The sequence below is a fragment of the Palaemon carinicauda genome, chromosome 2, assembly GCF_036898095.1.
Source record: "Palaemon carinicauda isolate YSFRI2023 chromosome 2, ASM3689809v2, whole genome shotgun sequence".
Classification (NCBI taxonomy): Eukaryota; Metazoa; Arthropoda; class Malacostraca; order Decapoda; family Palaemonidae; genus Palaemon; species Palaemon carinicauda.
In genome coordinates, this window is record NC_090726.1 from 44,922,207 (window position 1) to 44,948,225 (window position 26,019).

At 41.5% G+C, this 26,019-nt stretch overlaps 1 protein-coding gene across 1 annotated transcript in view; it reads right to left on the minus strand.

The window, feature by feature from the left end:
- The window catches only part of LOC137624510 (lon protease homolog 2, peroxisomal-like), a 69,847-nt gene that overhangs the window by 22,590 nt on the left and 21,238 nt on the right, over positions 1-26,019 (minus strand). The window contains exons 5-12 of the mRNA XM_068355328.1: positions 25,156-25,259; positions 23,819-23,980; positions 22,310-22,483; positions 21,598-21,777; positions 13,442-13,601; positions 11,205-11,299; positions 9,355-9,507; positions 398-490 (exon numbers count right to left, since the gene is read on the minus strand). Coding sequence (XP_068211429.1) covers positions 398-490; positions 9,355-9,507; positions 11,205-11,299; positions 13,442-13,601; positions 21,598-21,777; positions 22,310-22,483; positions 23,819-23,980; positions 25,156-25,259 — 1,121 coding nt within the window. The remainder of the gene's footprint in view (positions 1-397; positions 491-9,354; positions 9,508-11,204; positions 11,300-13,441; positions 13,602-21,597; positions 21,778-22,309; positions 22,484-23,818; positions 23,981-25,155; positions 25,260-26,019) is intronic.

The window sequence follows — 26,019 nt, forward strand, 5'->3', positions numbered from 1 at the left end:
CATAACTAATGTTTAAAGTGTTTATCCATAACGCCTCCATTATCTGAAAAACTTAGGAAAGTTCACAGGACATTTCAGCCGAAGGAAAATATTAAAATGAAAAAATACTGAAATTAAGGTAAAAGAAACTATTACTGAAAATTTCTGGGTGATGAGACTCCAAGACTTAGACCTACTAACTTGAAGGCAGTTTACCATGACTTACTTCGTCTACCATAACCTTCACCATTCACTACGTTTTGTTAGATCTCTATCAAGATTCTGCAACCACAGGTAAATACTAGATTAAATTTCTTTGAAGACAGTAGCACTTACCCATCTAATTACAATTACATGTACTGTATATATTTTAAAATCACAAGCATTTTTTATGGATATCTAGACTAAATATACATACCTGTGTATAGCCTGGGACATGAATAATCTCCATTCGATCCATTAGTGGAGATGGTATCGTTGAAAGTGTGTTTGCAGTTGCCACGAACAGTACCTAGAAAAGTATTTCCCATGTAAGTGATGTACGGATAACATAGAGGCAGTGAAGAATCACTATAAATTTCGCTAAAACAGTTCTATGTCTTTATCACATTACTAAGAAATTTAACACCAGAGTCCCTTAATATAAAACTAAAATGTTAAGATTTTCCTTTATATTTAACTATTATACCCCCAAAGGACGTACTGGTACGTTTCACAAAAGCCATCCCTTTACCCCCATGGACTTACCGGTACGTCCTTGCAAAAAAATGCTATAAATTTTTTTTTTTTTTCATATTTTTGATAAATTTTTGAGAAAATTCAGGCATTTTCCAAGAGAATGAGACCAACCTGATCTTTCTATGACAAAAATTAAGGCTGTTAGAGCAATTTAAAAAAAAATATACTGCAAAATGTGCTGGGAAAAAAATGACCCCCTGGGGGTTAAGGGTTGGAAATTTCCAAATAGCCTGGGGGTAAAAGGGTTAACATTTCTTCATTTCACTGCATGTTATAAAGTTTCCGTAAATATACACACTTCAAGCATAGTGAGTAGCTGCTAAGCTTGACAAAAAGGGAACTCTAAGGATGCATTGATCACAATCAGTGATTATAAACTAAAATTAAAGTATTTAACAGTATAAAATGTGCACTAGTATTCAGCAAGCATACTCCTGAATATTTTTTTTTCATTTCACAAGTTAAAACTGATTCACGTATCCAAGGAATAATTAATATAAAATATCATCATACAAAAGCTATTATAGGTTATAAAATAAACATACATTTAATGAACAGAAAAATAAAGTATGAAAATACAGTAAGTAGGCAGTATGCATTACATTACAAACTTACAAAGCACGACTATTCATAGAAATTTTCCTGCTAAATTTATACCATTGTTATCTAGTGAATATTGAAAGTAGCAGTTTTCTTCACGTATCTATTTTTAATGCTTTTAATAATTTTCTAAATAAACAAAAATACCATTGTGCATTTACATTTTGGATGGACCGTTTGTTTTTTTTTTTTTTTTTTTTTTTTTTTTTTTTTTTTTTTTTTTTGGAAAAAAATAACTGGGGGAAGTGCCATGGTATATGTACAGTATGTATGTATGTAAATTTTTCCCATTAGAGTTAAGGAAGGGGAGGGGGGGGCGTTTGAAAGTAATCCAACAAAAGAAAACAAAATGATATTTTCATAATAAAATAAATTTTTGAATATACTTACCCGCTGGTTATATAAAAGAGCTGAAGTCCCTGACGCCAGGGCAGAAAATTCAAATCTCGCGCTATCGAAGATACGCCAGGTGTACCAACCGCACCCTAGCGGTAGAACAGGTGGAACTATACACCAACTCCAGTTCTTCCATGCCTCATAGCCATACCATAGGTAGTCTCTAGAGGGGAGGAGGGAGGGTGTTAAATTTATATAACCAGCGGGTAAGTATATTCAAAAATTTATTTTATGAAAATATCATTTTTAAATATAAAACTTACCCGCTGGTTATATAAAAGAGCTGATTGACACCCCTTGGTGGCGGGTCAGAGACAGCTACATACAGAAAATTCACTTAAGGGTTACATACAATAAACTTAAGCAGTTCTCACCTGATAAGGAAGCTGACAGCAATGATACTCTGCCTCATTTCGTCCGCTATCCTTAAGAGATCCAGTAATCCACTCGGGCTGAAAATCTCTAGGAGCTGTCAAACGGTACAAACACCTATAACATGACAGGACCTCAACCAATACCCTTGTTCCGGGTGCACTCAAGGAACAAAATGACCACCTAGCCAAATCAAAGATTGCGGAAGACTGACGCCCAATCTCCACAAACAACCATAAAAAACGAGTTCCAAGAGATAGAAAAGGGGTATTAGGAAAAAAGGGAACGTAGTGGTAGATCATTCACCTACTATCGCATTAGCAGCTATAAAAGGACCCAACGTAAAAAGGTCCTCATAGCGAGTCTGAACATTCTTCAAATAATGGGATGCAAAAACAGACTTACTTCTCCAAAATGTTGTATCCATCAGACTTTGCAGAGAACGGTTCTGTTTAAAGGCCACTGAAGTCGCTACCGCTCTGACTTCATGTGTCTTGACTTTGAGGAGCCTCTGATCCGACTCATCACACTGAGCATGAGCTTCTCGAATCAACAATCTAACGAAAAAAGACAAGGCATTCTTGGACATGGGCATCGAGGGTTTCCGAACTGCACACCACAGAGCGTCTGAGTTACCTCTCAGATTCTTAGTTCTGTCCACATAACAACGTAGAGCTCTAACTGGACAGAGAACCCTTTCCAATTCATCGCCAGCCAAATCCGAAAGGTTAGAAATCTCGAAGGATTTGGGCCATGGTCGAGAAGGGTTTTCGTTCTTGGCCAGAAACCCCAGTTGCAAAGAACAAATGGCTTTCCCATTCCGAAAACCAATGTTCTTGCTTAAAGCGTGAACTTCACTAACTCTTTTCGCAGTGGCGAGGGTAACTAGAAAAAGGGTTTTCAAGGTTAAGTCCTTAAATGAAGCCGAGTGTAAAGGCTCAAATCTGTCACTCATGAGAAATTTAAGGACAACATCCAAATTCCAGGCGATGGGAGCCGTTTTAATCATCTTGGTCGTATCAAAAGACCTAAGTAAATCTCGTAGATCCTTATTATCAGAAAGGTCTAGGTTCCTGTGTCGAAAAACCGTCGCCAACATACTCCTGTAACCTTTAATAGTTGATGACGAGAAGTTATGCTTAGTTTTAAGGTCCAAGAAAAAATCTGCTATTTGGGAAAGCGATGTACTGGAAGAGGAAATCGCGTTAGTTCTACACCATTCCCTGAACAACTCCCACTTGGACTGATACACCTTGATGGTTGAAGACCTTCTTGCCCTTGCAATTGCCTTGGCTGCCTTCTTCGAAAATCCTCTAGCTCTAGCGAGTTTTTCGATAGTCTGAAGGCAGTCAGACGTAGAGCTCGGAGGTTTTGATGATTTCGGGCCAAGTGAGGTTGTCTGAGAAGATCGGGTCTCATGGGAAGGCTTCTCGGGACATCCACCATCCATTCCAGTACCTCTGGAAACCAGCTCCTTGACGGCCAGAACGGAGCTATCAGAGTCATTCTGGTCTCCTCGTGTGAAACGAACTTCTGAATCACTTTGTAAAGGATCTTGAACGGAGGAAAGGCATAAACCTCCATGTGTGACCAGTTCATCAGAAAAGCGTCTATGTGAAAAGCTTCGGGATCTGGAACTGGAGAGCAATAACACTCTAGTCGTTTGGTCTTCGCGGTGGCAAAGAGATCCACGAGAGGTCGACCCCATAACCGCCACAGACTCTTGCAGATGTCCGGGTGCAGAATCCATTCTGTGGAGAGAACCTGACCTTTCCTGCTGAGTCTGTCTGCGCTCACATTGTTGACTCCCTGGATGAACCGCGTCAAAAGAGTCACCTTCCTTTCCTCCGCCCAGATGAGGAGCAGTCTTGCAATCTCGAACAGAGGCCAAGAGTGGGTCCCGCCTTGTTTCGCAATATAGGCCAGAGCTGTCGTGCTGTCCGAATTGACTTGGACTACCTTGCCCCTGATCTGCTTTTCGAAGCCAATGAGAGCCAGATGAATAGCTAAAAGCTCTTTTTGATTGATGTGGAGAGAGGTTTGCTCTACCGTCCAAGTCCCCGAAAGTTCCTGCTTCTCTAGAGTGGCTCCCCACCCCGAGTTGGAGGCGTCGCAACACAACACGAGGTTTGGGTTCCTCTGAAGTAAAGACAAGCCTTCTTTCAGTCTGGGCTCGTTGTTCCACCATTGAAGATGAGACTTGATGGAAGTCGAGATGGGAATGCAATCCCTGTCGAGGCTGTCCCCTTTCTTCCAATGGCGGCTGAGATGAAACTGAAGAGGACGCAAGAACAACTTCCCCAGGGTCACGAACTTCTCTAACGACGAGAGAGTCCCCAGAAGGCTCATCCAATCTCTGACGGAGCAAAGATCTCTCTTCAGGAACGTTTGTACTTTTAGGAGGGCTGCTTGGATTCTCACCGACGACGGAAAAGCCCGAAAACTCCGACTGTGAATCTCCATCCCCAAATAAAGAATCTCCTGGGATGGAATGAGTTGTGATTTTTTCGAGCTCACCAGGAGACCCAGTTCTCTGGAGAGATCCAAAGTCATCTTGAGGTCCTTCAAACAACAATCGGCTGAGGAGGCTCTTATCAGCCAATCGTCCAGATACAGAGAGGCCCTGATTCCCCTCGAATGCAGCATGCTTGCCACGTTCAGCATGATCTTGGTGAACAATAGAGGAGCCGTGCAAAGTCCGAAACAAAGAGCCCTGAACTGGAAGACCTTGTTTCCGTCCATGAACCTCAGATAACGTCTGCAGCTGGGATGAATCGGAAGGTGGAAATAGGCATCCTGAAGATCTAAAGAGACCATCCAATCGTCCTTCCTCACAGCTGCCAGAACTGTTTTCTGAGTCTCCATGGTGAACGTCGAGTTTTGGACGTAACCATTGAGCACACTTACGTCCAGAACCGGTCTCCACCCCCCGGAACTCTTGGGTACTAGAAAAAGGCGGTTGTAAAACCCCGGAGACGTAACATCTTGCACTTCCTCTATTGCTCGTTTCTCTAATAAAAGAGACATCTGTAGAAGCATGGCTTGTTTCTTGGGACCCTCTCTGTATTTGGGCGAAAGATCCACTGGATCTGTGACTAAAGGAGGATTGGTCAGGAAGGGGATCTTGTAGCCTTCCTTTAACACCTGGACGGACCAGGGGTCCGCTCCATTCCTCTCCCAAGCCTCCCAAAAGTGAGTCAACCTGGCCCCCACTGCTGTCTGAAGGAGAGGGCAGTCAGACTTTACCTCGGCCGGACTTGCCCCCTCTGCCTCTAGGTTTCCTTCCTTCTGGTTTAAAAGAGCCTCTCCCAGAGGGTTTCCCACGAAAGGACTGAGGACGAAACCCAGAAGAAGATTCCTTAGGTTTTCGAGAGGAGAAAGACGGAGGCAAAACTTTCCTAGTCGAATGAGTAACTAAGTCATGTGTGGCCTTCTGAGTGAGAGCAGTAGCCACCTCGCCCACTAATTCCTGAGGAAATAAAGAATTAGACAAAGGTGCGAAAAGAAGGCCTGTCTTCTGATAGGGAGACACTCCTGCGGAGAGGAAGGAGCACATCGTGGCCCTTTTCTTGAGAATTCCAGCTGTAAACAAGGCAGCAAGTTCGTTGGAGCCATCTCTCACACCTTTGTCCAAGCAGGACATCAAATGAACCAAACCACTAGTGTCCGTTTCCGTCATATCAGAGACCCTCTTACTCAAAGCCCCCAAAGCCCAGTCCAAAAAATTAAAAACTTCGAAGGCCCTGAAAAGACCTTTAAGCAAATGGTCGAACTCTGGAATGGACCACCAAATCTTCGTCTTCCTTAAGGCAAGACGACGAGAAGCATCTACCAAACTTGAAAAATCCCCTTGGGCAGACGAAGGAAAACTCAAGCCCAACACTTCACCAGTCTCATACCACACACTAGATTTAGAGGCTAACCTAGCGGGAGGAAAGGCAAAGGCCGTCTTGCCAAAAGCTTTCTTGGAGTCCAACCAAGAACCCATTAACTTCAAGGCCCGCTTAGAAGATCGAGAAAGAACCATCTTGGTGTAAACTGGAACCTTAGTAGCTTTACCTAAGATGAATTCAGAAGGCGGAGAACGAGGGGCCACAGGGGTAAAAGAATCCGGGAAAATTCCAGTCAAAATAAGCATAAACTTGCGAAGGTCCACAGCATGCTGATAATGCTTCTCCTCCTCATTCTCAGAGACTTCCTCAATAGGATTATCCTCATCCGACTTTTCCTCTGGTTCGTCTTCTGGCAGTGCAGCAACAGCTGCAGCCTGAACCGAAGGAACAACGTCTGGATGGGACTGCCTGTCAAGGCCAACATCTGAGTCAATTTGGTGGGGAGAAGTAGAAGTAGATTGATGCGAAACACGGACATGTAGACGATCATCCTCAACCAACAACTGCTTAGACCGCTTAGAATTCAACTGTTGTTGAACAGAAGAACGCTTGAAATCAGAAGGTAACTGTTGAAGATCGCCGCGAGGTCGCGTAAAGTCCGAGGACTGTTGCTGCGAGCGATCAAAGGAGTCAGGATGTCGCCGCTGTAAACCAATGTTTTGACGCGCTGCGTCCAAAAGTTGTTGCCGCGGGCGATCCACTACTTCAAATTGTTGCCGCGTCTCGTCCACTTGTCGACGCCGACGCTCTTCCCCGCGACCAGAAAACGCAAACTGGTCAACCAAAACTCTCTGACGCGACTCATCAAAATCAACCTGGCGTTGAACACTGTGAATGGGAGACCGTCTAAGTGATAACTCGTCAAGGCCATATACCATCGAACGTTTGTGCGATAACTGGTCTGACATCGAACGCCCAGACACCACGCCAACACTTGGTTGATAAGAATCCATCAACGAAGAGAGTTGTTCCTTCATAGACAAAAGCGCAGTCCATTTCGGATCAACAGAACTCCTAGAAGGAAGATTCGCACTAATGTCACCACGCATTTCAGGGGAAGAAAGCCAATCCGAAGGAAGAGGAGGTGCATGAATAGTTACAAGGTCCGAATCGGAAGGAATCATATCCGCACGAACACGGTGATCTGAACGTTTGGCCGGAGTGCAAGCGCTGGGAGAACGGAAACGTTCCGGTGAACCCCACGAACTACATCCTGGCCGCACAGGCGATTCCCGACGCTGTGTGTTTTGACGCGCCGCGTCCAAATCAACATGGGAGCGTTTAAGCGGTCTCGACGCTCGCCGCCAGATCTCACTCCCCGACCCTTCATCGGAAGACGGGGATAACGTATGAACCTCACCTTTCCTACGATGAGGGTGAACGACCTGAGCTACGGCAACAGGAACGTTCAAGGGGACGTCTGCACGATTGATGATGCTTCTCGTTCCCTTAAGCCGTTCGACATTACTTCTCCCATGGGTTCGAGAGCTCGAAAGAGGTCTAAGGCTAGGTGAACGACAAGATCGTGCCGACGCACCCTCCGCAACACTAAACACATTATCAACACTTGTCACAACACCGAGAGAGTCACGATTCTTCGGTACCACATCAGACACTCGAGTCGACGCACCTTCCGCAACACTAACCACATTATCAACACTTGTCACAACACCGAGAGAGTCACGATTCTTCGGTACCACATCAGACACTGAAACACTTTCCACAGTTCCGATAGGCTCACGGTTTTTCAATACCTTTAACTCGGAAAAGATAGTATTTCTATCGGCTGCTAAGGACTCAACTTTCTCACCAAGAGACAAAATAGCAGTAAACATGTCCTTCATAGTGATCTACCACCACAGGGGAAGGAACAGGATTAGGAACAGGTAAATTAGGTAAGGTTCTATCCACAGATCGGGAAGAACTACGCCTAAGTCTATCTCTCTCTAATCTCCTAACATAACGATCGTAAGTACCAAAATCATCATCAGTTAAGGAAAGACACTCATTACACCTATCATCTAATGAACAAAATTTACCCCTACATTTTACACAAATAGAATGAGGATCAATAGATCCCTTAGGAAGTCGTGTACGACAACCCTCACTAACACACCTACGCTGAGCAGGGGAGGAGTCGGCCATTTTAAAGTTAACGTGAAAGACCGACAAGCAAAAAGTAAGGGAAAAAACAATAGAGAAAATCTCAAACAAAAAGATTTCAAGATAAGAACCAAGGAAAATTAATCAACGATAGCTTAAACTCAAAAAAGAACGTTGTACATCACCAAACAACTTCCCAAAAGAGTAAAAACACGAGAGCGAACTTCTGTATGTCAGTCAGCTATGACGGCAGAGAGAAGAACTGGAGTTGGTGTATAGTTCCACCTGTTCTACCGCTAGGGTGCGGTTGGTACACCTGGCGTATCTTCGATAGCGCGAGATTTGAATTTTCTGCCCTGGCGTCAGGGACTTCAGCTCTTTTATATAACCAGCGGGTAAGTTTTATATTTAAAAACAGACTATTTTAAAATCTGGCAGTTTCATCTAGCTGAAATGGAACTCTCGCATAATATGTGGGATATACTGTACAATGAAATCATTTTTTATCAAATTTGAAGTGACACATATGCGAGTATACAGTACTGTACAAGACATTATAAAAAACTAAATTCTCTCAAAAGTCATAATGCTCTCACACAAATGGAGTTTATGCCACCGAATAGGACTGAAGACCCAAAATCATTGTGATGACAACTGTTTACTAGTCAGGATCATAACAACTTAGGGGGTTTCGTAGCTAGTTCTTATATGATATAGCAAGTACATATTGTCCATAAATTTAGAAGTTGAATTCCTGGCTTGGTTATTCAAATCTAAAGACAAGGAAAAATAGCCATTACACTCCAGACCACAAAGTGAAGCTCTTAACCCTTTTACCCCCAAAGGACGTACTGGTACGTTTCACAAAAGCCATCCCTTTACCCCCATGGACGTACCAGTACGTCCTTGCAAACAATGCTATAAATTTTTTTTTTTCATATTTTTGATAACTTATTTTATAAAATTCAGGCATTTTCCAAGAGAATGAGACCAACCTGACCTCTCTATGACAAAAATTAAGGCTGTTAGAGCAATTTAAAATAAAATATACTGCAAAATGTCCTGGGAAAAAAATAACCCCCTGGGGGTTAAGGGTTGGAAATTTACAAATAGCCTGGGGGTAAAAGGGTTAATACAGAATTAGCAACATGAACTGAACATAAAAAGAAAAAGCACAGTACAGTAGGCAGTATTCAAAATGAAAATAATATTCAAATAGAATAGTTTTTCAATAATAAATATGAGTAAATTGAACAAAAATTCATCTTCAAACCTGAGAGAGATCAAATGGTAGATTTAAGTAAGTGTCTGTGAAGGTGGAATTCTGCTCTGGATCTAGAACCTCCAAGAGTGCTGCGCCTGGATCACCATGAATACCTGTCCCGAGCTTGTCAATCTCATCAAGAAGCATAACTGGGTTGTTGACCTATGAATAAAGGCATAGTATTATTATACATAAATTCATAAATACTTAGTAAGACGTCTAGCCTTTTCACCTAGTATGTATACCTAACGGTATAATCTTTGGAGTAATGTTTGCAGTTTTGCCCATTTCCTAATGTTTGTGAGGAAGAACAGGTCTTCAAGCTTAAATGCCATCCTTTTTTATTATACACAGTAAAGCCTCGGTATACGAGTTTAATTCTCTTGGGGATGAGTTTGAAGTAACAATTTTTCCCATAAGAATAAAAGGAAATTCACTTCAATGCATTCCACATGCTCCTAAATACATATTCTCGAAGTTAAGAGCTTTGCAATGGAAATTATTCAACAAATTATTACCCCTAACATCAAAAGTTAACCGAAACAAATTCTTATTGAACATAAAAATAATTAATTTTAAGGAGAGTTTAGCTTGTGTTAGATAGACGAGATGGTAAGGGCTACTGCTTGGAAGAAGGATCTCCTCCATGAAAACTTCTGTAACAATATGTGTTCCCTATCTTGAATTATGTGAGAAAGACTGAATAGGTATCAAGAGGTAATTATACTGTCAGCCCTTACCTTTCACAGATCTGTCCTCTGCAAATTTGATTACTCACAGGTAGGCCTGGCATTCTATAGAGCAATATATATGGGTATATGTTTACAATTATATAACAACAAATACAGAACTGTTCTTAATATAAAAGATAAGCCACTATACAGTAGCATTACAAAAGGATTTGTAAACACTTTTTTTTTTTAAACTTGCTCTCCCTTATTAAATGACAGAGTATCCTGAGCTGCACTTGGTCTTATATAACTCAATGCATTTATATCTTTTTCAGTTAAGGTTCATTCACACGTATTGTGAATATATCATAACTGCAAATACAAAAGAACACGGAGTTATATTATACCAAATACAGCACTATATGCTCGTTACATAAGAGAGGAAAGGAAGCTGAGACTGCTACCATTTTGAAAGCGAGTTTTCAAGCCTTATGTAATACTGTGGGGGTTTTCTGTCTTTATTTAATATAAATAACTGTGAATGATTTTCTGTACTTTAGGTTATATAACTATGCATACTTTTGTATTTTCTTTCAAGACTGAAATATATTGTATATAGAAATAGGGTGTCTGGGAGTTAATAAGGGTGCATCCATTATTCAGGATTTTTCCTCATTTAAGGGGACTCTACTACCTAAATAGAAAGGTTTAACTTATACACTAAATGGAAGTACAATGCTTAAGTGCTTCATTAATTTTGTGATAACGTACTCTGAAATTTTTCTATACCTCTTATGTCTGATACAAGAGTAAATGGCAATTTTGAGAGTACAACAGAATAAGTTATAAAATTCAACATACTATACAATACATTATCTAAAAAAAAAGAAATTATGGTATCTTTTATATGAACTTTGTGTACGTACATACGTACATGTACTTATTTTACAACTTTGGAAGAAAAAGAGAGCAAAATTCTTCAACTACTGTATGTTATAAGCGGTTCCACTAGAATTCTTTATTAGAAGTAATTTATTTTGCAGCTCAATCAAAAATTGGGTCATTACAAGCACTGCATCACAAGCTATACACAGTAAACATAGGAAGGTATGAGTTTGAATTACCAAAATGGAACTTTAAAGTCAAAATTTATCAAAGTACAGTAGAGTACAGTATAAATCAACATACCTTGACTGATCTTAATCCCTGTATAACCCTCCCCGGCATAGCACCTATGTAAGTTCTGCGATGACCACGTATATCATGCTGGTCACTCACACCACCTACAAAATTCAATTCCATACAACTCGCGTATAAAATTTCTTCTTAATACTGTACAATGCTATGATCATTACTTCAAATAAAGGAAATAACATTTCTAAAAGATCAAAATTTAGCAAAAATTTTAATTACTCAAATGTTTCATGATGTACTGTATTGAAATCAATTTCATACAACTCTCATTTAAATTTCTTCTTATTACTGTACAATGCTATGATCATTACTTCAAATAAGGGGAAATAACAGTTCTAAAATATTAAAATTTAGCACAAAATTTAATTACTCAAATGTATCATGATGAACTGTATTCTAAAAAGGCGACACTTAAAAATATACTAAAGTTAAAACAAATCGTTTTGTACGAATTCATAAAGTTTTTACTTATACTGTATATTTATTTTTCTGATAATGAAGTTTAGTTTCACAATGTCCAGACTAGAAATACAGAGAGGTTTGGTTTCCAAGATGACCCATAAGTTTAAAATCTCTTAGATTCAAAGTCCTCATATCTGAAAACCCTACCCGCATCCTCCTGTAGGGTACCCATTGTAATTATTTTCTAACTATCTTATCCTTTTCACCTCCAAAGGACGTACCGGTACGTTCTTGCAAAACACTGTTATTTACATGTTTTTGCACATTTTTGATAATTTAATGAGAAACTTCAGGCATTTTCCAAAAGAATGAGACCAACCTGACCTCTCTATGACAAAAATGAAGGCTGTTAGAGCAATTTAAAAAAAATATATAGCAAAATGGGCTTGAAATTTAACCTTACCCTGTGGGTAAAAGGGTTATAATACCAAAACCAATATAAATATTACATAAATGCTATAACTGTTGATCTCTGTTGTCTGTGTACTGTAATGTGCAATTTCACAAAATAAATGACTGTTGTTAAAACTATTTTGTTCAAGATGTGCACAGAAAGTGTTAACCTGAATTCTGATAAAACATAACTATACAAACAGCACACATCAACAGCAACAATGTAACATTTTCTCTTATTCAAAACTTATATCTTTCATTCAATTTAAGAGAAACTGAAGAAAGAATTGTAAATACTGAGTGCACGATATAAATAAATAAATAAATAAATAGAAGATATGTAAATTCTATATCTTTCCCTCTCCTTCCTTAGTTTCATTTATGTTAAAGAGAATTTATCCAATTTTTGGTGGGTTGTAATATGCTCTCTATTTGCTATTACACAAGTGACCATAACACAATAATGGTAAGGTGCTAATTACATCATAGCTATTTTAAAGTCATTATTATATATAGGTAAAGCTGTTTGCTTCAAAGTATGATGGTAATAATGACAAAGATAATATTAATACTCGTGCATTAAGAGTAAATATTCTTTAAATATCATTCTCATTCTTGGCATACAAAATATGCAGCGAGTTCAAGCGTTGTTATTTGAAACTAGAGTATTGGGGGTTTCTCTACGTTTTCAAATTTTCATAAGTTATTTTGCTTTAGTTAAGGGTCAAAAATATGAGAAAGTAAATCGCCATTCTTTCAATGAGAGGAGGTACTTATCAAAAATCATAAGGATTTCACAGATACTGTATAAGCTAGAAAAGCACTCAAAGTCCAGACCTCCTCCACAGCAGTTTATTTCTCTACACCAGCTCGCCTTTCACGGACTCAATTTAGACTGTAGGTGTATTGGATGTCCGTGTGACAACCATGTGCGAACTTAGGGTTAAGGTTAGGATTAATTCGGTCGACCTTTTGCTCGACCTTGACCTCTGACCTAGGACTTTCAAAATTGAATTACTTCCATGTCTCAATATAAGAATTAATCGCTGAAAGTTTCACTACTCTATGAGTAAAATTGTGGCCAGGAAGTTGTTCACAAACAAACAAACAAGCAGACAAACAGGGGCAGAACCATATCCTCCTCCCAACTTTGTTGGCGGAGGGAATGACTAAATAATTAACCCATTAATAAAAAAAATTCAAGATCCATCTATCTCTGAAACTTCCCCGAATCAACCAAAAAAAAAGAAAAAAAGAAAAAAAAAAAATTCTATGTATAAGGATTTCTCTTACACTGCTTCCCCTAGTTTTACAAGTTGGGGATTATATATACTGAATACAGTAAATAAAACAACGTAACTTCAAAATATTCTTACCTAATGACATCCGATAATATGGTCGGCCAAGTGTACTTGCAATGGATTTAACAATACTTGTTTTACCCACACCTGGAGGACCCACGAAACACAATATCGGTCCCTTGAGGTCACCACGAAGTTGTCGTACAGCCAAGTACTCCAAAATTCGACGCTTAACCTTTGAAAAATGTTATTTTCATTAGTAAAATAAATTTTTGAATATACTTACCCGATAATCATGTAGCTGTCAACTCCGTTGCCCGACAGAATTCTACGGACGGGATACGCCAGCGATCGCTATACAAGAGGGGGGTGTACTCACCAGCGCCATCTGTGGCCAGGTACTGCAGTACTTCTTGTCAACACCACCTCAATTTTTCCTCGGTCCACTGGTTCTCTATGGGGAGGAAGGGTGGGTCAATTAAATCATGATTATCGGGTAAGTATATTCAAAAATTTATTTTACTAATGAAAATAACATTTTTCAATATTAATCTTACCCGATAATCATGTAGCTGATTCACACCCAGGGGGGTGGGTGAAAACCAGTGTACATGTTAATCAAGAAGCAAAGTATCCCGTATTTCATATTATCAGTTATTCAAAATAACAATGAAATTATAAGTACCTGGTAAGGAAGTCGACTTGAACCATTACTCTGCCTTTAATAAGTTTGTCTTCCTTACTGAGCGCAGCGTTCCTCTTAGGAGGCTGAACAACTCTAAGGTGCTGAAGTATAAAGGGCTGCAACCCATACTAAAGGACCTCTACACAACCTCTAACCTAGGCGCTTCTCAAGAAAGAATTGACCACCCGCCAAATCAACTAGGATGCGGAAGGCTTCTTAGCCTACCGTAACAACCCAAAACAACAATAAAAGCATTCAAGAGAAAGGTTAAAAAAGGTTATGGGATTAAGGGAATGTAGTGGCTGAGCCCTCACCTACTACTGCACTCGCTGCTACGAATGGTCCCAGGGTGTAGCAGTTCTCGTAAAGAGACTGGACATCTTTGAGATAGAATGATGCAAACACTGACTTGCTCCTCCAATAGGTTGCATCCATAATACTCTGCAGAGAACGGTTCTGTTTGAAGGCCATCGAAGTAGCCACAGCTCTCACTTCGTGTGTCCTTACCTTCAGCAAAGCAAGGTCTTCATCCTTCATGTGAGAATGAGCTTCTCTAATCAGAAGCCTTATGTAATACGAAACTGCGTTCTTGGACATAGGCATCGAAGGTTTCTTAATGGCACACCATAAGGCCTCTGATTGTCCTCGTATAGGTTTTGACCTTTTAAGATAGTACTTTAGAGCTCTGACAGGGCAAAGAACTCTCTCTAGCTCGTTACCCACCATGTTGGAAAGGCTAGGAATTTCGAACGATCTAGGCCAAGGACGTGAAGGAAGTTCATTTTTTGCCAAAAACCCGAGCTGTAAGGAACATGTAGCTGTTTCGGATGTGAATCCTATGTTCCTGCTGAAGGCGTGAACCTCACTAACTCTTTTGGCTGTTGCAAGGCAGACGAGGAAAAGAGTTTTGAGAGTAAGGTCTTTGAAAGAGGCTGACTGGAGAGGTTCAAATCTAGGAGACATAAGGAACCTTAAGACTACGTCTAGATTCCAGCCTGGAGTGGACAAGCGACGTTCTTTAGAGGTCTCGAAAGACTTAAGGATGTCCTGTAGATCTTTGTTGGAGGAAAGATCCAAGCCTCTGTGGTGGAAAACTGTTGCCAACATACTTCTGTACCCTTTGATCGTAGGAGCCGAAAGAGATCTAACATTCCTAAGATGCAACAGGAAGTCAGCAACTTGGGTTACAGAGGTACTGGTAGAGGAAACTGCATTGGCTCTGCACCAGCTTCTGAAGACTTCCCACTTGGATTGATAGACTCTGCGAGTGGATATCCTCCTTGCTCTGGCAATCGCTCTGGCTGCCTCCTTCGAAAAGCCTCTAGCTCTAGAGAGTCTTTCGATAGTCTGAAGGCAGTCAGACGAAGAGCGTGGAGGCTTGGGTGTACCTTCTTTACGTGAGGTTGACGTAGAAGGTCCACTCTTAGAGGGAGAGTCCTGGGAACGTCGACCAGCCATTGCAGTACCTCTGTGAACCATTCTCTTGCAGGCCAAAGGGGAGCAACCAACGTCAGCCGTGTCCCTTCGTGAGAGACGAACTTCTGAATAACTCTGTTGATGATCTTGAACGGCGGGAATGCATATAGATCGAGGTGGGACCAATCCAGCAGAAAAGCATCCACGTGAACTGCTGCCGGGTCTGGGATTGGGGAACAGTACAATGGGAGCCTCTTGGTCATCGAGGTAGCGAACAGATCTATCGTTGGCTGACCCCACAAGGCCCAAAGCCTGTTGCACACGTTCTTGTGAAGGGTCCATTCTGTGGGGATGACTTGACCCTTCCTGCTGAGGCGATCTGCCGAGACATTCATATTGCCTTGAATGAATCTCGTTATCAGCGTGAGGTTTCGACTTCTTGACCAAATGAGGAGGTCCCTTGCTATCTCGTACAGCTTCCTCGAATGAGTCCCTCCCTGCTTGGAGATGTACGCCAAGGCTGTGGTGTTGTCGGAGTTCACCTCCACCACCTTGTTTAGCAGGAGGGACTTGAAGTTCATTAAGGCCAGATGTACTGCCAACAACTCCTTGCAATTGATGTGAAGCGTTTCCTGTTCCTTGTTCCATGTTCCCGAGCATTCCTGTCCGTCCAAGGTCGCGCCCCAGCCCGAGTCTGATGCGTCCGAATAGAGATGAAGATTGGGGGTCTGAACAGCTAACGAGAGACCCTCCTTGAGAAGGATGTTGCTCTTCCACCACATGAGAGTAGTCTTCATCTCTTTGGTAACAGGAATAGAGACCGCTTCGAGCGTCATATTCTTGTCCCAGTGAGCTGCTAGATGGTATTGAAGGGGGCGGAGGTGGAGTCTCCCTAACTCGGTGAACAGGGCTAACGATGACAGGGTCCCTGTTAGACTCATCCACTGTCTCACCGAGCATCTGTTCCTCTTCAGCATGCTCAGGATGCACTCTAGGGCTTGGTTGATTCTTGGGGCCGACGGAAAAGCCCGAAAAGCTTGACTCCGAATCTCCATTCCCAGGTAAACGATGGTTTGGGAAGGAATAAGCTGGGACTTCTCTAAGTTGACCAAAAGACCCAGTTCCTTGGTCAAGTCCAAAGTCCATCTGAGACTCTCCAGACAGCGACGACTTGTGGGGGCTCTTAAAAGCCAGTCGTCTAAATAAAGGGAGGCTCTGATGTCCGCCAAGTGGAGGAATTTCGCAATATTCCTCATCAGTCGCGTAAACACCAGAGGTGCCGTGCTTAGGCCAAAACACAGGGCTTGGAATTGGTACACAACCTTTCCAAAAACGAATCTCAGAAAAGGTTGGGAGTCTGGATGAATGGGGACGTGAAAGTAGGCGTCTTTCAGATCCAACGAGACCATCCAGTCCTCCTGCCTGACCGCTGCTAGGACCGACTTTGTCGTCTCCATAGTGAACATCTGCTTGGTGACATAAGCATTGAGCGCACTGACGTCCAGCACCGGTCTCCAACCTCCTGTCTTCTTGGCCACCAGGAAGAGACGGTTGTAGAAGCCCGGGGATTGATGATCCCGGACTATCACCACTGCCTCCTTCTGTAACAGGAGCGACACCTCTTGATGTAACGCTAGCCTCTTGTCCTTTTCCTTGTAGTTGGGAGAGAGGTTGATGGGAGAAGTGGTCAGAGGGGGATTGCGGCAGAATGGGATCCTGTAACCCTCCCTTAGCCACTTGACAGACTGGGCGTCTGCACCTCTTCTTTCCCAAGCTTGCCAGAAGGTCTTGAGTCTGGCTCCTACAGCTGTCTGGAGAGGAGGAGAGTCAATGTTTGCTTTTCGAAGACTTGGTACCTTTCTTGGACCTGCCCCTGTGACCGTCTGGGCGGGTACCTCCTCGGCTGGGGGCTCTGCCACGAAAGGGCGGAATAAATCTGGTAGCAGGAGTATCAGCCACTGGGGTGCGGTAAGTTCTTGGTACTGAAGGTGCAACCTTAGCCTTCCGTGCTGAAGAGGCCACGAGGTCATGCGTATCCTTCTGTATAAGAGCCGCAGACATTTCCTTGATAAGATCCTCAGGAAACAGGAACTTAGAAAGAGGAGCAAAAAGTAACTGTGACCTTTGGCAAGAGGTGATACCAGTGGAAAGGAAGGAGCAAAGTTGTTCCCTTTTCTTGAGGACTCCCGATACAAACATAGAGGCAAGTTCGCCGGAACCATCGCGAATTGCTTTGTCCATACAGGACATGATCAGCATGGCCGAGTCTTTGTCAGAAGGGGCAGTCTTCTTGCTCAAGGCCCCCAGGCACCAGTCGAGGAAATTAAAAATTTCAAAGGCGCGAAAGACTCCCTTTAAGAAGTGGTCCAGGTCAGAAAAGGTCCAGCAGACCTTAGAGCGTCTCATAGCCGACCTTCGTGGAGAGTCAACCAAACTTGAGAAGTCAGCCTGGGCAGAGGCAGGGACCCCCAAGCCTGGTTCCTCTCCCGTGGCATACCAGACGCCCGCCTTAGAAGTCAGCTTAGGAGGCGGAAACATAAAAGACGTCTTTCCCAGTTGCTGCTTGGACTGCAACCAATCCCCTAACATTCTCAAAGCTCTCTTTGATGATCTAGCGAAGACAAGCTTAGTGTAGGCAGACTTAATAGGTTGCATGCCTAGAGAGAACTCGGATGGAGGAGAGCGAGGGGTAGCAGAAACAAAGTGTTCAGGGTATAACTCTCTGAACAGAGTTAGGACCTTGCGAAAGTCAATGGAGGGTGGCAATGACTTGGGTTCCTCCACATCAGATGAAGGATCATCCAAGTGAGCAGCTTCATCCTCAGAAACCTCATCACCTGAGGGTTGAGAAGCGAGAGGTAACGATAAAGCGGTATGCTGAATGGCTGAATCCTGAAGAGCGGGTGCATGCGCACTTGCGGATTCATCCTCAAGTCTCTGCTGAAGAGGATGAGGGCTGGTAATGACAAAGTCATGAGGCTGGGATGAAGGAGGTTCTGCGGGGGTCTGAGGAGCAAGCGTGGTGAGAGGCGAATGCTGTAAAGCATGAGGCTCATGCTGCATAGTCTGCGGTTCAAGTTGAATGGGAAGCGGCTCAAGCTGAGAAGAATGTGGTTGCTGCATGCGTTGAGGTGGCTGTCTCATAGCATGAGGTTCCTGCCTCAAGAGTTGCGCTTGCCTCAAGGGTTGAGGTGGCTGCGCAGAGAGAGGCTCTTGTCTCACGAGTTGAGGTTCTAGCCTCAAGAGTTGAGGTGCTTGCCTCGAGAGTTGAGGTTCTCGCCTCGAGGAAAGTGGAGGTGGCTGCCGCAAGAGTTGAGGTTGCTGCCTCAAGGATGGTGGAGGTTGTCGCACCGCAAGAGGTTGCTGCCTCGAGGATGGTTGCAACGCATGAGGCTCCTGCCTCAAGGGTAGAGGAGGTTGCTGCAAAGCATAAGGCTCCTGCCCCAAGTGTTGAGGAGGTTGCCGCGTGGCAAGAGGCTCCTGCCTCAAGGAAAGTGGAGGTTGCTGCACAGCGCTGGTATCTGGCAACTCCCAATGCGGCAGCTCACACATGGAGGTAGCTTGAGGAACCTCAACATCATACGTCTGGCAGGCTGGACTGCGCAGAGGTGGAGGAGCGCTCGCAGGAGGAGGTGTGTTAACCTTCTCTGCCTGAAACTCCTGCATCAACACCGCAAGCTGCGACTGCATAGTCTGCAGCATAGCCAACTTGGGATCAACAGAAGTTGAGGTCTGTTGAGGCATAGCTTTAACAGAAGTTGAGGTCTGTTGAGGCATCGCTTTACCTCTCTTAGGAGGCGTGCAGCCATCCGATGACTGCGGCGAGTCCGAACTAGCCCAGTGGCTACACCTGGGCTGTTGGACTCGCGCGGTCTGGACCTTACGCTTAAGAGGCCTTGAGACCTGGGTCCAGCGTTTCCTCCCGGAAACATCTTCTGCAGACGAGGAAATTAAGGGCTCAATCGTCTGAGAGTGGAAGTGACGATCTCTATAAGATACGCCCGCAACCACTGAGGATACTACTGTGCGCCGATCAAGGCCTGCCGAACCCTTTTGCCCTTCGACATTGCTTCTCCCCTGGGCTTGGGAGCTTGCAAGAGGTCCCGGACTGGGAGGACGACTGGCACGCACAGAAGTATCCTCATGCGCAACACTGACACTGACACTAGGCACAGCACTGGCACTACCACTTCCCACTGCACTTTTCACTTTAAGTTCCTTGACATCTGCCAAGAGAAACTTGTGGTCACTCACTACCGACTCCACCTTATCACCTAAAGCCTGAATGGCACGTAAAACATCCGACATATCAGGCTGAGCACTAATAATAGGTTCGGGGGTAGCCACTACAGGGGGAGGAAAAGGTTGAGGATCATGGGGGGAGGAATAAAGCAAAGAGCGAGCAGAACTCCTCCTAACTCTCTCCCTCTCTAACTTAGTCGTATACTTGAGGAATTGAATAAAATCAAATTCCGAAAGCCCGGCACATTCCTCACATCGATCTTCCAACTGACAGGATTTTCCCCTACAGTCGGAACAAACGGTGTGAGGATCAACCGAGGCCTTCAGAAGACGCCTAATACAAGTCCTAACACTACATCGTCTTTGGGTAGGAGCTTGAGAATGGTCGGACATCTTGAATCAGAGAACAGTCAAGGGGGGTTTCCAAATTAAAGCAAAGATCGTTATACCATTAATCAAAATCAATCCAAAAGCTATCTAAGCTAAGGGAAAAGCTTCCTGTATAGCGAAAGCTGAAATCTCAGAGCAATACTTCACCAAAACCGTGAACAAAGACTCCAAAATCATAAGCGTATCCATGTAGGTCTTGCCGGAAGCACGACAGAGGAAAAATTGAGGTGGTGTTGACAAGAAGTACTGCAGTACCTGGCCACAGATGGCGCTGGTGAGTACACCCCCCTCTTGTATAGCGATCGCTGGCGTATCCCGTCCGTAGAATTCTGTCGGGCAACGGAGTTGACAGCTACATGATTATCGGGTAAGATTAATATTGAAAAATATATAACAGGAGTGTAAGACTAAGTGATCGTGCAACCAGGGATATAAGGTATGTATACAGTAATATATATATAATGTATATATACTGGTATATGTATATATATGTATATATATGTTTATATATATATATATACCAGTATATGTATAAGTATATATGTACACATATGTATGAATGTAGACAGTAAAACTCACTAAACTTTACACAAAATGTCTGCAAGAATGCTCTATACCTACAGCTTGGAAAAACTATTCATTATACTAATTCACAAAAAGAGAGCGTGCTAGAAATAGGAATGAATGGCGAGCGATTGTGACGCAGTTCCGGTAGGCCCTGCTGCTGCCTCCGATGCCTTAGATGACCGCGGAGGTAGCAGCAGTAGGGGATTCAGCATTATGAAGCTTCATCTGTGGTGGATAATGTGGGAGGGTGGGCTGTGACACCCTAGCAGTACCAGCTGAACTCGGTTGAGTCCCTTGTTAGGCTGGGAGGAACGTAGAGAGTAGAGGTCCCCTTTTTGTTTTTGTTTCTTTGTTGATGTCGGCTACCCCCCAAAATTGGGGGAAGTGCCTTGGTATATGTATGTATGTATGTACAAAAAGAGACAAAAGACCTGAAAAATTACTGCCCAATATGTTTAATCTTAGTAATATATAAGCAATTTACTTTATAAAGATATTAGGCTGAATAGTAAGACAGCTGGATTCTAATCAACTAAGTGAGCTGACCAGCTTTAAAAGTGGTTATTCAACAACGGACCATATTCATGAATTTAACCAGCTAATGGAAAAATGAACATTATATGATAAACTACTACATATGAAATTTAGACCATGAGAAAACTTGATTTTGTCAAAACATCAGTAGTAATGAAAGCTCTTCAAAGTTAAGGAATACATGAATCTTATGTTAGACACTTGAAGGTATCTATACGGGAAGTGGATTTAGAAATATTAGAGAAGAATCAATAACCATTCTCATCCTATACCAGCTAATAAAGTTGACCCCCATTTGTCAACAGTTTTATACACCTTTACACACACACACAAGCCACATGCATCCCTGAGAGACATACTTTCACCAAGTACTTTACAAACTTTGATGAAAACTCACCTTTTCTAAGCCATAGTGATCAGCATCTAAATCAGCTCTGGCTTTACTGATGTTGCAGGTATCTTTTACAGAAACCGACCAAGGCAGATCAACCAATAAATCCAAGTAATTTCGGGTCATTGAAGATTCGGGCATATGTGGCGCCATCTGTTTCAGTCGTGCGAGTTCCTTCTTTGCAGTCTGTACACAGATATACATAAATATATAAATTTTACCCTTTGTTTCACATACAAGCCTTCACTAAGGCAATCATCCCTGCAGTGTAAAGAGGCACAGTCAGGTAACTTAGCTAAATGAGACATCCTTGAGGACTACATCAAATCCTTTATGATTGGCTTGTGATGGCCTAGAGTACAAATCAAACTGAAGAAAACTTGGCCACTAATTTTATGTCCTCCTTCGGCTATGTCAGGACCTAAACTTCAGTGTGGGACAACACAATGGAAGTGTTCTTCATTGAAATAAAGACAAAGTATTGAAATTTTTATCATAGCCCCAGAGAATTTTCGACTCCAAATCCCTCTAATCAAGTCTTTTCCTAGTTAAGAATACTTTATTGGAAAGCTGAAATAACATTTATTTAAAAAATAATCCCATTCTTTCAAAAACTCAGTACACTAGGATACATGTACAAGTAAAAATAAAGTTTGTTCATATATGAATGTAAAAAATTATTCCAGAATTACTTAAATGTGCCATTTAGTTCTCATACCTTCAAAGCGTGTTCTGGTAAATTAGCCTCTTTAATCTTTGCTTCTAACTCTGCCAGCTCATTCTGGTCATCTTCGTACGAGTCTGCATCATGGGACAAACCTCTCCCTCCACGTGTCACCTTCACAATCTTGAAATCTTTCCTGCTCCTTGTATCATCACTCTCTCTATCTTCCTAGAAATTAGAAGATGAATTGAAATTATATTACTGTACTATACCCGTCAAATATGACTACTAAATATTTAGATAGATATGCACACAAACACACACAGATTCAACTCTTCCCACTGCCTCCCCCTCTCCTAATTACAACATGGCAGTTAGGGCAATTTGTGGGAAATTGTTGTTTTTTGATTGGTTGCAGCTCAGCATGACAGGAAAGAAATATACACTGTATATATTTATATAAATATCCAGACACCTGCTCTTCATTATACAGGGGAGATGAAAAAGAACAGCATATTATATGGTAACAATATCAGTCTTTTGCCTAAGCTTTCAAAATTATACAAAATTCTTCAAACTTATGCATAAGAACGTTTATTATTCTAACATTTCTAAACTGAGCCACATTAAAAACTGAAAATTTCTGTAAAATATAACCACGAAGGAAGGCATTCAGCATTTACATGTAGTTTTAATAAGCATAAACAACAATATTATAAATTCTTCTTAACATACCAAATGATAACATTCATAACAAAGCAATAAACAGAAACAAAAGAGATTTTGATGAAGGAAAAATCTATTTCTGGGCGAGGGACCTGTGTCGCCCAGCAAAATGCTCCTTATAGCACCTTTTCTAAGGTATAAATACTGCTAGAAATACCAGAGAAAAAAGTTGCATGGAATGCCAGGAATATACCCAGCTCGCTCACCCCTATAGGGTGTCGGTATAGTAACTGGAGCGTGATAAAACCACTATCAGAGGTCCCTTACCAATTAGTCTTCTCCTTCCTCAACATACCCCATTACTACGAGGTGCCGTTCTACATCCAACTACTCCCCGCTACTATGGCTACTGCGGCCCCCGCCCCACCACTACCACTACCCACGCTTCTCCCATCATTCCTTCTATAGCACCGTGATTTCAACACGCGTTCTTGTGTTCGGAACCTTTATTTTGTGTTTAGTGAAGATGTCTGAGCTTCCGGAGACTCCTACTCCCAAGTTAAGTACAGTATTGCAATTATCAATTTTGATGAGATGAGGTAGCGACACTCGTAAAATTTTGATAATATTGTTAACTTTAGTCTCGTACAGTGTCATATGATGCCTCTTCCCTGGCAGCCATTTTGGTGTCGCTACCTCCGAGACCTTCATGCTTACTTGACGACTTCCAATTAGTTCCTCATACTAATTGTAGTCTTGTTATTTAGCTCTAGACATCTTATACAATGATTAAATATAGTTATTTAAGTTTATTAAGGTTTGAGTATTAGGCTATTTAACGTTTATGTGGTTAGCCTACCCGACCGGGCCCTATGCGGCTTCGGAAGGTATTATTACCTTTAGTTTTTGTATGTGACGGAGAAGAAGGGGCAGAGTGACTTTAAGACGAGTTGCCAGGTCAACAGCATCGAGTACTTTCAGTCTTTCCGGCAATGTTGCTCTAACAAATGCTGCAATTAAGTCAATCAAGTGTTGACTTGGCACTTGTTCAACCAATTCCTGAAATTTGTAAATTATTCAATTAACAAAACAAACCTAAAAAAGAATACTAGAGAATCAAAACTGCTGAATTCAATAGAGTAAAATTAATTTCTTAATGAAAAATACTACAGAATACCATTATCAAATAATTGATAACGATGAAAATTAATCATGGTTGAGAGTATTGACGACAGTTTTATGCTTAAGAAACCATCCACCAATATCACAATGATATTCTTAGAGTACAGCATGCAAACTTAAATATCTTCCTTCATTATATTTCTTGGCTTCCTGCAAGACTAATAACATTTAATTATCCCGTCCCCCAACGAGAGATGGATGAGGAATATTGTTTATGGTAGAAGCCTTTGTGGGTGTGTTTGTACATTGGTTTTCCTTTGTTAGCAACTCTATGGAAATACTACTTGACCAATTTAATTGAATTGTTTTCAGAAGAGATGCACTATGGCACATAATAGACCCCATAAAAATTTGGATCTCATATGGTCATTGTCAAGGTCACAGTGACCTGAAAAGTCAGAATCAAATTTTTACTATAATTCCGTCAAATATTGTCCCATTTACTTGAAACCAAGACCAAAATCTTAATTTTCTGGTGCTGAAAATATTATTCGATATATCAAAACATTGAAAATGTATAAGTTCAAGATGGGCAAGTTCAAAGTTCAATGGGGTCAAATTTTCCAGGTCATTGAATTTCAGAGGGCCATAACTCAAAAAAAAAAGAAAAAAATACAAATACATACTCATCTAATATTACTGACAGATAGAGTACATAATTATGGACACCATGACCTTTACCTTTCATTGAAATAATAGGTCTTAAGCAAAACGGTTTCGTATAATTTTGAAAAATCATATACTCTGTAATCAAGTGCACAATCATTATTACAAACTTCGGAATAAACTTAACCGGCAGTATTTTTCAAAACCAATATACTACACTGTACAAAAGGTTTCCCTGATATGATGACCCTATTAGTAAGTATTGAGACTATGCATCTAAGTAAATTTCCAGCCCCTGAAATAACTAGCTCTCAGAAATGAGGATACAGTATTTGCATAACATTCACTACCAAGGTTTTTGATTGATATATGATTAGATTGGAATGCCCTCCATTGTGCTTCCATCAAATAAGTAAATCATCAAGAACACATATCAATTTCTTTACCTTGAGCTTAGCCACGGAGGGAACAGACACATCCAAGAGCGCTACCATTTTCTTGGCTGCTTCCTTGAATTCTCTAATAAGATCTTTGAGCTGCAGATCATTATCTGAAAATGATGATCATGAAAATACTCAATATAAAATTTTGTCCTAAATTACGTGAGTTGTAAATTAAAGACCACACATTAACAAAATACAATCATCACATTAACTAATGAACAATACATATACAGGTCTCAAACTTACAAATATTTGGAGATACTGTACAAACAAATCCAACTGAAAATAACGTAGATAAGTTGAAGAAATACTGTCACAAAGCTTTATCATTATTTAATACTGTAAGGAAATTGAGATTTGTAATAACCTGATATCTATTTCATGTGAAACATGATTATTTGTTGACTTCTGTAGCTGGATATCATACGCATGAGATTCAGGTTGAGCCTCTACCAGACAAGAATTTTACAAAATTCGACTTACAAACTTCTTGGGAACTATCAAGTTTTTAAGTTGAGTACCTTCTCTATCATTCAAAACAATAGATACAATAAGAAACTCTAAAAGTGCATATTTCCCCTTGCAGGAATTTAATATAAAAAGCACTGTAATTATACTTAACATAGAAATTCTCAACCTCAAACTGCTGGCCTTACATATCCATATCAGACCAAATATCACAAATTTTTAAGTAATTTGTATTTTTCCTAACATACTTACCTAGAACTACCTTCTTAGGAGTTACTGGTAACTCTACCTAACCGACCAGCTTTTTGTATAGTTTACCCTCGTTCCGTTTTCTAAGGGGTCAACCTCAGGCAGTGTGATATGTGCCCTGAGGCGACCCGGGGTGTTGGAACAAACATG